Source organism: Coffea arabica, chromosome 2c (assembly GCF_036785885.1).
Source record: "Coffea arabica cultivar ET-39 chromosome 2c, Coffea Arabica ET-39 HiFi, whole genome shotgun sequence".
In the NCBI taxonomy this organism is placed as follows: Eukaryota; Viridiplantae; Streptophyta; class Magnoliopsida; order Gentianales; family Rubiaceae; genus Coffea; species Coffea arabica.
The window spans coordinates 22407401-22419451 of record NC_092312.1 but is presented as its reverse complement, the minus strand read 5'-3'; the positions used below and the strand labels follow the sequence as shown (position 1 = coordinate 22419451).

At 36.5% G+C, this 12051-nt stretch overlaps 2 protein-coding genes across 2 annotated transcripts; one reads left to right on the top strand and one right to left on the bottom strand.

The window, feature by feature from the left end:
- Positions 1-1126: 1126 nt before the first annotated feature.
- On the bottom strand, positions 1127-2641 carry LOC113722737 (expansin-B6-like). The gene is made up of 4 exons (XM_027245984.1): positions 2491-2641; positions 2292-2410; positions 1743-1939; positions 1127-1599 (listed from the first exon to the last, which is right to left on the bottom strand). Exons 1-4 carry the CDS (start codon positions 2633-2635, stop codon positions 1275-1277), a joined length of 786 nt encoding a protein of 261 aa, XP_027101785.1. The 5' UTR covers positions 2636-2641; the 3' UTR covers positions 1127-1274.
- Positions 2642-9974: 7333 nt separating this feature from the next.
- LOC140035553 (expansin-B6-like) lies at positions 9975-11452 on the top strand. The gene is made up of 4 exons (XM_072076821.1): positions 9975-10077; positions 10335-10453; positions 10809-10980; positions 11115-11452. Exons 1-4 carry the CDS (start codon positions 9975-9977, stop codon positions 11450-11452), a joined length of 732 nt encoding a protein of 243 aa, XP_071932922.1.
- The last annotated feature ends 599 nt before the right edge of the window (positions 11453-12051 follow it).

Below are 12051 nucleotides of genomic sequence, written 5' to 3'. Positions count from 1 at the left end.
AGTTTACATTATATGGTCAAAAGAAGGTTAGTCCTAGTTTTTAGTTTGAGTAGAGTTCTGTGGATGAGATTTAGAGGTAGAGAAAAATAGGAGTGTGAGTATAGTGGGTGTGACAAGTGGAAGGAGAAGAAGAAGTTAAGGACTTTTTCTACGACATTGTCACGGTGGCGCTGCGCTGTGAACAACCAAACGGACGGCGGAGAATGATAAATGAATGGTAGGATAGTTGTTTTTATTAAAGTTTACATTCTCTTGTAGGTAGAGCTGCGTACTAAAGATGCCGAGTATATTTTGCGGAGTGAGTGGAGGAGTAGTGAAGAGTGTTTTTCTCTCGTCCGTCCAGTGAAGTAGAAAAGTAAGACTGGTTCTAACTGCTGACTTGTTTTTGTCCCTTCAATTTCAGGTCAAGAAAATTAAACTCTGTGTTTCTTGTTAATTTGTGCGTTGGCCTTAGCTACCTTCTCGCACATTAGTATTACAAACCAATTAAAACTTTTAGAGGTCTCTTTAGGATTTCTAAAACAAGCAATCAGTCCAAAAAAAAAAAGAGAGAGAGAAAGGCCTATGGTTTATTTTAATTTTTTTTTTTTTTTGACATAAGATCAAGCCGTCATTAATTAATTCTAAAAGCTTAGAAGGTTGTGATGGATCAAAAAAATTTTTTTTTTTTGCTTGGTATTACATGGCTACAATTAAAACTTGAAAGTTAATTTTAAAGTACAAAGGAGAATTCACATGCTCTAATCAATCATATTTGAAGTCTTATATCTAGACAAAAGCTTGAAAATGATAGAATTCACGAAATGACAGCACTTAAAATTTCAAGAAGATCAAGGTTCTATCAGAATACTATTAGAGATATTTATTAGTACGTGTACACAGGTAAAAGAAATAGAGGTTTATTATTATTTTTTTAACCCCTTTCAGGAAGAGAAAAAGCTGGCCTAAGTCATTCAAAGGATCAACGAAAATTCTGAGATCATGAGTTAAGTCTGACAATTTTTGAATTTAGACTAATTGTATATTACTTCCTAGTATTTCTGAATTAATTATTTTTTTATTATTAATCTCATCACCATTTTGGGTTGCTTGAGATCAAATATTTCTAGAACAAATTGGCCAGAAATTGGCATAATTCTTCATCCTCAAGATCCCACTTCATTGATTGCAATAATATATGTTTGGCCACAATCCAACAGATAAACAGTCCCTTAGACTGACTGATAATCTCAATTCAGCCCTTTGCTTGCCAGCTACAGAATGCTCAAGATTATTCAAAAATTAACAGATGATATGTAACGTGAGCCAGGCTCCCAATCAGCTGGAATCGCCTGTTTTGCCACAACCCTTCGTCTGGATTCAACTTGTGTCAACCGGATGGAAAACGGCCCATTTGTCCCCTTTGGTATGTTGTACTCGTATGTTGCACCAAACACTTGTTGCATCGGAAACCACCGCCGGGATCCCGCCGGTTGGATCTCCACAGAAGCAACGTCTCCATCACCATTTTCGTACTCAATTGCAGCAGAAAAGTAGTATCGATTGGAACCGTGGTCGACTTTGAACGCAATCTTCTGATTAGCATAGTTGCATGGCACCCTTTACATTTGCACGAGTTAATCCCGAAAATTACTTCAGTAACAATAATATATTTATAGTACAGAAAAAAAAAAAATTTGTCTTCTATTTTATCCCTGAAATTTACTGGCAAAAACTTCATTGCAAGTCTGCTATTTGCTCACCTTTGATAATGGACGTTGATTCTACCAAGTTTGCGCAAAACATCGGCCTGGCCTGGCTTTGCTAAGTAACCAAAAGCAGTTGAACTGAAATCAAAATGAACAGGATCATTGTTGCAGGCATTGGGACACTCATCTGTGATTGTTATCTTGACCGGAGAACCAGAGCATGCCCTATAAACGTTTGCACTGCATAGCACCTGAAATTGCATGCACGAGTCATTTGAAAACCAAGAAACCATCCCGGGTATAGTTAGCTACCTCAAATATCAAGCAGGCATTCTTCAAAAAAGAAAAAAATTATAGGCTGCTCTTGATTGCTGCGGATTTTGCAATATTGGATGGGTTTATAGGATCTAACCATTTTGCCAATCGAAAAATCTAAAATTCAGACACAGAAAAAATACAAGGGCATGATACAAGACACTGATTCTTGAAATTAGAATAAAAAATTAGGTGAAATAAACGCGTATCACGATTTAAGCTACCAGTGACCAGCATTATATAAGTAACTTATACAAGCCAACAAAAATGTGCAGAGTAAGCATTTACCGCATAGCAATTGCCGCAACCTTTGCCCTGTTTAAATAGGGCTCGGTTTCCAGCAGCTATCTTGCTTGAGAAAGGCGGCTGAGCAATGTCATTTTCATTTCCAAATCCGCATGCTCCGCCTGTGTGAATCAAAATGAAAATAAATGATTTGAACAGCAGATTTGTAGTCAAGTGCGTCTTGTAAAAAATGCATATATACCACTCCCTTCATAAAATGTTGCTACTGCCGATGAATAACCAGCTAGAGTTACATTAAGCGACCTGGCACTTCTGCAAGAACAAAAACTGGACAAAAATGACATGATGACGAAGAAGGCAGACAAAAAACAATTTTTCGGAGCCATGCCGAATATTCGTCACTGTAAAACCAACAGGATACGCAAGTAATATATCTTCTGTTTGGTACTATATATGCTGTGGAGTCAAGTGCTTGTGTAGAAATTAATTTAGTCAGTCTTGAATTTGGATGAACACACTCAAGGATATTAAAACCTTGCCATACAGGAATTTTAAAATCCATAGGTTAATAATGCATGAACATCTATGCTGCGAGTCAAGTGCTCATATAGAAATTAATTTAGTTACTCTCTTGAATTGGTTGAACATAAAACCTTGCCATATAGGGATTTTAAAAGGCATAGGCTGCCGTAACTTGTAATACATGAAGATGGGATATACAAACAACTTGAAATCATGTACCTGGTCTTGGTGACTGAAGCATTGAAATTTTAAATTGAAAGTATTAAATCACTTAGCTAATAGCTAGTAGAAAAGCTAGATATCCTCCAATTTAATGCTTGACAAATTTGGCTGGTTAGAAAATAATACTAAATGGTTTTAACATCCCAAATTTACATCATTAAAGCTACTTTTATTGTACTGTAATTTAAATGAACACATAAAAAATAGTTTATCCACTCACTTTCAACCAATATATAAAATCGTAAGTATGCTGATTTTATGGTAATCCTTCAATACCAATACTAAGCCATTTCTGAAATCAAATGATGACCACAAATGTGAGATAAAAGGTGATTGAGAAATGTATTCATGAAAAATATAAAAAATTTTCTGCAAAAAATCACAATCCAAACAAGGTCTTAGTATTTAGAGTTTTATGTGTCTTTTTTTTGGGCAAATTACATTTTACCCCCCTGTGATTTAGCCTTTTTTTTACATAACCCCCTTATGGTTTCAAAAGCTATACATAATCACCTCATGGTTTGGATTAAAGTGTCATAGTGACGGAAATAGTCATTCGTAATGAAACTTCTAAACATGTCGAAATTACCTTATAAATACATGACACACTAATCCCATATGATTTTTATATTTTACCATATAACCCTCTTATGATTTAATACTTTACCATATAACCCCCTATAATTTTCAAAATATACATATAACCCCCCTTGGTTAATAAATAATTTTCAACTTTATATAAGGGTATTTTTGACATTTTAGGTGACTCCGTTATGGATGATCATTCCCGTCACTTTGATATTTTAATCCAAACCATGAGGGGGTTATATATAGTTTTTGAAACCATAAGAAGGTTATGTAAAAAAATGCTAAACTACAGGGGGATAAAGTGGAATTTGCCCTTTTTTTTTTTTGAATTCGCTTTTCCTAGATTTCCAATACACATCAGCATTTCTACAAACTTTATTTGATTGCATACCATTACTAAGCCATTGCTGAAATCGCATATCTTGTTACCTTTACCTCTATATTACAAAAAATTTTGTTTTAAATTTGATTTTAATAAGCATAAAATTATATTCCAATATCCATTACCAATTTCGATAACATCTCAATGAAATGAGGCTATTAATTACCATATTTCCGAGTAAGTGTTAGTTTTGCGTTATTAAGTTCAAATTCGGATTAATGATATCATGTTCAACACGTCTTACAAGTGTGCAAGGAGAGCCTTGTAATTGACAAGAATTTTTCTGTATATCTGCTGCACCCTATTTCCAAGCTTAGCAACTCAGTCATGAGATTGGAATATAGATTACATTACCAAGCTAATCTTCAAATGGTTATTTGCGGTAGATAATTGTGGCAAAACAAATTTGACATGGTGCTGCAATTGTGAAATAAGCTTTCTCCTCATGTAAGCTCAAGACAAGCTTTATGCATGAATATGCATGAATGCATGATATGCCCCGTTAATCAAGACTATCAAGGCCCATTCAAATTAAAATAGCAGGATTAGCATCCCAGGATTCGATGACATGTAGTAAGCTGAATTCGATGCTTTTGGGGATTTCACCTAAAAATCAATCTGTGCATTTGCCTGCCAACATCATAATATAACTTAAATAATTTCTCTAGAATATCAACTTGAATCTGCCACGTTGCATACTGAATATCTTAGATTTATTGGGCATGATTTCAATGAAAATTTTCACTAGACGCAAAAAATTATCGTTTTATTAAAACAGTACTAATCAATGAACACTTAATAGTGGCACTTTAGGTTGGTTAATTTGGATTTAAGGTTAGTCCTAGTTTTAGTTAGAGTACTGTGGATGAGATTTAGCGGTACAGAAATGCAAAAGGTGGAGGATCTAATATGTCAACAACACTGGAACAGGAACTTAATATTTCGTCACTTCAATAAAGAAGATGCAGAGCGAATACTGAAGATTCTTCTAAGCTTATCGGGGAGAGAGGATAGGCATTCCTGGTTGCATGCAGCTAATGGAGAGTATACTGTCAACTCGGGCTACAAAACACAGATAGAGAACAATGCATTGCAAAAGGAGAAGCAGGCACAGGGAGTTGGTACTAGTTGGGAAAGCAATAGTCGCCAGATGTGGAGGCACCTATGGAAGCTGACAATCAAGCACAAATTGAAACATTTATCTGGAAATGTATTAACAATGCTCTTCCAGTCAAAGAAGTGATCTTCGAGGGAACTAAAATGGGGGATCCTTTGTGCAAGGTGTGTGGTGAGAAGGTGGAAACTGTGGAGCATATGCTGTTGGAATGCACCAAGGCTAAGGAAGTTTGGCACACAGCCCCATGTCAGTGGGATGGGGAGCAGGACCAGCAAGGATGTTTCCAGAATTGGTGGAGTACAATTACAGAAGCAAGGTACAGACGGTCAGGTAATGACCATCCCATGGCAAATTTGGAATAACCGAAATGAAAGACAGTTCAATGACAAGTACCAGAAATCTTTAAAGATCATACAAAAGGCTGGGAGAATGGAAGGAATTTGATGAAGCATTGAGCAGAAACAATGGGTTGAGCACAGCAGAAACAGTGGCCTCTAAAAACTTACCTCAGCAAGAACAGAATGGAGATGAAATGGTATAGCTAAGAGTGCAAATTAAAACATGTTAGGGTATCAGGCCAATTATTTAAAAAGGAAAAGACCAACTATTTAATAGAAAACAATATCTCGCATGAACGATGAGTAACGTACAAGAATTAACGTTGTTTGGCTTAATTACCAAGCCTACGTCCACGGAGAGAAAAACTTGTTCTTACTATAAGAGAAAAATACCACAAGATTACAACTTGATTCCCAAGCCCCAACTCTTGTATAACCCTCTCACCCATTAAGAACTCTCTCACTCTTTTCTTGTGTCTTTATAGTATGCCAATCTACCTATTTATAGAGAATATTACTTGGCTAAAAAATCAAATAATAATTGAAAATCAATACTAATTTCTAAACTCATATAGAGTAGGAAATAACATCTAATTCTAAACCAAATAGGACTTGACTATTACTTCAAGTAACTAAAATCTAAGTAGGAAACTAGTTACTTTCTACACCAAATAAGGATCTTGACTAAAAGAAATTAAACCAATTTCCTAACAAATCTCCACCTTAGCGAATATTTCTTTTAGCAAACATAGCAAATCATCCAAAAAAAACTCAATTTTCCTTTTTCCACCAAATACCTTGGTACCTAACTACACACCCGAATCAAGACGGTCTTGTTTTCCACTGATTCCATCGGCAAATGAACGTGTGTAGCTAATCGAGTCCAACATCTAGGTGACTCACGAGAGAGGCCTCAATTCATCCTCTCTCATAGCAGGACTTTTCCTCACACCACCATTTGTAATTTGAGAGCATTCCTAGATCTCTTTCCGCTCCCAATCCATTGAGGTATTCAAATGATACAAATTACCATATTTCTTCCTCATCAACAAGACCGTTTCGCCATGTGTGATTTTCAAGACTTCACCTGCAGCGGAAAAATAGTAGTCCTCGGAGTCTAACTGGTTCAAAGAAATTAGATTCCTTCATAACTTTGGAACATAAGCCACACCACCCAAAAAACGAATATCTCTATTTAACATTTTGATTTTCACCACTCCAACACCTTTGGCTTGACAAGTAGATCCATCACCCAAGGACATAAAACCTGCCTTATTTCTTTGAAAAGTATCAAAATAGTCTAACCTGGAGCAAACATGTGAAACACATCCAGAATCTAAAATCCAACCATCACAAGAAAAAGTATTATTACCTTTGGAGATTATGAGAATATCTCTTCCTGATGCATATCCAGCAATACCATCATAGTCATTCTCATCATTTTTCTTTTGATGAGGGCAATATCTTTTGATATGGCCAAACTCATGACAACCAAAGCACTGGATTCCACTCTTTCTCTTGGCCTTTGAACCACTTACCTTAGATTCACAACCAAATTGTTTTCCTCTTTTATTCTTACCTCGAGCAATTAACGCAACTTCTTGTATCACATTCTGGTTTGCCTTCTTTTATTTTTCATGATCCAACAAAGAAGACTGCACATTCTCGAATTCTAAAGTGTCATTCCCATACAACAGGGTCGTCACAACACTTTCATAAGAATCAGAGACTGAGATAAGAAGTAAAAGGACCTTATCTTCTTCCTCAATATCCATGCCAACCTTTTGGAATTAATCCAAAATTTCTTTGAACGTATTCATGTGATCCATGAGACTGCCACCCTCCTCCATCTTTATATAAATGCAACTTATTGGACAAGTTTTTAGCCAGATAAAGCTTTTTCAATTTTTTCTAGAGGTCTGATGTAGAATCTTCCTCATCTATCACATTGTTTATGATGTTGTCCGCCACATAGAGCCGAATCGTGCTCGCACATCTTACATCCAACTCCTCAAACTCATCATCCTTTATGCTCTTTGGCTTCTTGTTATTTCCATTCAACGCTTTTGCCCAATCTTGTTAAATTAGAACATCCTTCACTCTTCTTTGCCAAAGAGTAAAACTTGTAGTTCCATTAAATGGTTGAATTGAAAACTGTATAGTTCCAAACCCCATGGTATATAATCACCCACTCAATTCAAATAATTAACCAAAATCCCAACGGAGCTCTGATACCACTTGTTAGAGTATCAGGCCAATTATTTGAACAGAAAAAGACCAACAATTTAATAGAAAACAATATCTAGCATGAACGATGAGCAACACACAAGAATTAACGTGGTGCGGCTTAATTATCAAGTCTACGTCCACGGAGAAAAAAACTTGTTCTTACTATGAGAGAAAAACACCACAAGATTACAACTTGATTCCCAAGCCCCACTAAGAACTCTCTCACTCTTTTTTTGTGTTTTTGTAGTATGTCAATCTACCTATTTATAGAGAATATTACTTGGCCAAAAAATCAAATAATAATTGAAAACCAATACTAATTCATAAACTCATATAGAGTAGGAAATAACATCTAATTCTAAACCAAATAGGACTTTATTTGACTACTACTTCAAGTAATTAAAATCTAAGTAGGAAACTAGTTATTTTCTACACCAAATAAGGATCTTGACTAAAAGAAATTAAGCCAATTTCCTAACAAAACACAAGTGGAAAGCCACAATCTTGGGATAGGATTGGTAGCAACTGATGGCAAGAACAATGTCTTGGAAGCTTGGGCCCTGAAGGAGAGAAATACAGGGATGACGACATTAGATGAAGCAGTGGCGGTCAAGCTCACTCTCAGCAAAGCTGCAATGAAGCAATGGAGAAGAACTGAGGCCCAAGTTGAGAGCAAACAGCTCATACGACAGCTCACAAGTGAACAAGCTGAGGACATCAGGCTGTCTGCCTTAATGGAAGATACACAGGACTTGAGAAAACTGTTTCATATGTGCTCCTTTTGGCCAGTTGGTATAGATATTAATCATGTACACAGTCGAATCATTAGCTCCTATGCCTTAGGCATAATTCAAGATAAGGAATGCATAAATCCTGAGTGTCAGGGTACACTCTTTGTATAGATCTGTCGAGCTTTGCTTGCAATTATAAAGTTTATACTATTAATACAATCCTGTTATCATTTTGAAAAAAAAAAAAAAAAAAAAAAAAAAGATACCAAGACCAGGCGCATGATATCATGTTGTCTGTATATCCCATCTTCATGTATTACAACCTATGTCTTTTAAAATTAGTCTATGAAAGGTTTTGTATCCTTGAGTTTGTTCACCCGAATTCCCATGGTGCAATAGAAGAGAAGCCCATGCAACTTTGTATTTATGATTAGATCGTGCTCTAACAAACTCCGGGTGGCAAAATCTGTTCCAGGAAATGTGGCTAAACATGTGGCAGCCTCTCACTGAGACCAGGTTCCAATTAAGGTGGAGATAAGACAGAAAAGAGCCAATAAGCAGGTACGCAGAAGACTTTTTAGATTTGAAGCCACATGGTTACGTGATGATGACGAATCTAGTCAATTGATTAGTCAGCACTGGAAAAATGATGAAGATGATTTGGTTGAGCGTGTGTGCAGAAGTGTATCTGATATGGAGGTTAGATTAGGCGGTTGGGGTAAAAGGAAATATGAGAATTTTAGATTTAATGCAGATGATTTTGCAAACTGGTCAAGAAATGGAGAGAGAGAGAGAGAGAGAGAGAGCTGATTGTGACCATCCTGTGGATGATATGGTACGCAAGAAATAGCAGCATGTTATTTGAAGGATAGGTAATGAGACCTCAAGTGGTGGTTGAGTAGGCTAAATCATATTTAATGGAGTTCATTAAAGGTCAGGAAGAAAGCAAGTTTTATAGCTCAAAGGAATTGATTGGGCAGTGGCATCCTCCAGAGCAAGGCCTTTTGAAGATCAACGTTGATGCAGCACGGACTCCAGAGGAAGCAGGAATTGGTGTTATTGTCAGAGATGATGAAGGACAAATCATGGCAGCATTTGCGGAAAGAATCGGTAAAACTTCATCTGCTGAATTTTCTGAAATTCTTGCTGTCATTAAGGGTTTAGAATGGGCTAAGGAAGTTGGAATTGACGTTGACTCTAGAAATTGACTCTATCATTGTCGTTCAAAAATTGAATAGTGATAGAGCCGATTTCTCTTATTCGGAGAGCTGGCTGGATAACGCTCGAATTTTATATGATAGCTTTGAATGCTGTAAGATTTTCCACGTGTGTAGAACTAGAAATGTGCCAGTTCATAGTCTAAAATTGTAGGTAGAATTGTACGGTGGAATTAGTAGGTAGAATTGTACGGTGGAATGATTTCCCTCCATCTTTGGGTAAAGCTGTAATTGGAGATTTGAATGAATGAATGAAATGTTTTTTACAGTCAAAAAAAAAAAAATTCAAGAGTGACTAAATTAATTCCTATATAAGCACTTGATTCCGCAGCATAGTACCAATCAGAAAATTTATTACTTGCTGATTCTGTTCGTTATCATGTCATTTTTGTCCAGTTTTTGTTCTTGCGCAAGTGTTGGGTCGCTTAATGTAACCCTAGCTGCTTATTCATCGGCAATAGCAACATTTTATGAAGGGCGTGGTATGCACTTTTACAGGACACACGTAACTATTGAATGTCATGACTTTAGTAGAAGAAAAATCTGCTGTTCAAAATAATTTTATTAGAAGATAATATATCCTCCCTTCTTTGTAAGAAAATACACAACGAAGATAGCCTGTTAAGATATTGCAATCATTAATTCTTAGTACTGCTCTTAATGTGCCACAAATATTATCAAACTAGGCTATAACATGCATTTCTATGAGATTCATTTATTTTCATTTTGATTCACACAGGCGGAGGATGTGGATTTGGAAATCAAAATGACATTGCTCAGCCACCTTTCTCAAGCAAGATAGCTGCTGGAAACCGAGCCCTATTTAAACAGGGCAAAGGCTGCGGCAATTGCTATGCGGTAAATGCTTACTCTGCATGTTTTTGTTGGCTTGCATAAGTTACTTCTATAATGCACGTCGCTGCTAGCTTAAATCGTGATACGGCGTTTATTTCACCTAATTTTTTTATTTTAATTCCAAGAAATCAGTATCTTGTATCATGCCCTTGTATTTTTTCTCTGTCTGAATTTTAGATTTTTCAATTGGCAAAATGGTTAGATCCTATAAACCCATCCAATATTGCAAAATCCGCAGCAATCAAGAGCAGCCTATAATTTTTTTCTTTTTTGAAGAATGCCTGCTTGATATTTTTGGTAGCTAACTATACCCGGGATGGTTTCTTGGTTTTCAAATGACTCGTGCATGCAATTTCAGGTGCTATGCAGTGCAAACGTTTATAGGGCATGCTCTGGTTCTCCGGTCAAGATAACAATCACAGATGAGTGTCCCAATGCCTGCAACAATGATCCTGTTCATTTTGATTTCAGTTCAACTGCTTTTGGTTACTTAGCAAAGCCAGGCCAGGCCGATGTTTTGCGCAAACTTGGTAGAATCAACGTCCATTATCAAAGGTGAGCAAATAGTACGTAGACTTACGATAAAGGTTTTGCCAGTAGATTTCAGGGATAAAATAGAAGACAATTTTTTTTCTGTACTATAAATATATTATTGTTACTGAAGTAATTTTCGGGATTAACTCGTGCAACTATGGTAATCAGAAGATTGCGTTCAAAGTCGACCCCGGTTCCAATCGATACTACTTGTCTGCTGCAATTGAGTACGTAAATGGTGATGGAGACGTTGCTTCTGCGGAGATCCAACCGGCGGGATCCAGGCAGTGGTTTCCGATGCAACAAGTGTTTGGTGCAACATACAAGTACAACATTCCAACCGGGACAAATGGGCCGTTTTCCATCAGGTTGACACAAGTTGAATCCAGACGAAGCCTTGTGGCTCCAAATGCGATTCCAGCGAATTGGAAGCCCGGCTCACGTTACATATCATCTGTTAATTTTTGAATAATCTTGAGCATTCTGTAGCTGGCAAGCAAAGGGCTGAATTGAGATTATTAGTCAGTCTAAGTAGGGGGGGGGGGGGCAAAAAACCCAATCCGATCCGAAACCCGACCAACCCGATCCGATCTGATTCGAAAAATAGGATATCCGATCCGATTTTTCTTGATGGGGCAGATGCGGGTTGGGGTACCCGCAAAAATGGATACGGATACGGATCAGCAAAATAAAAAATCGCAGGTACCCGACCCGCAGGGTATATTATATAAATATTAAAAAAATAAGAGTTCATTATATAATTTTATAATTTTTAATCCTAAGTGTAAGTAAAGTAATTCACAACCTCATATTTTAATCTCATATGATCCGCCTCTCTTCATCTTGTCTAAAAAAAGTGAATATTCTGGGTAAAACCTGAACCAAATGAATAAAACAAAGAAAATTTTGTGAAACTCTATCATAAAAATTGTTCATCTCTTTCATCCTTTTTCATTTTTATTCTACTTCCATCGATCTTTTTTGCAAAATTTTGATCAATTCAATCAAAAATTTGTGTTTGGAGCTCCAATTTTCTGTTAGCTAGATAATTAAAACATTTGTGTCTT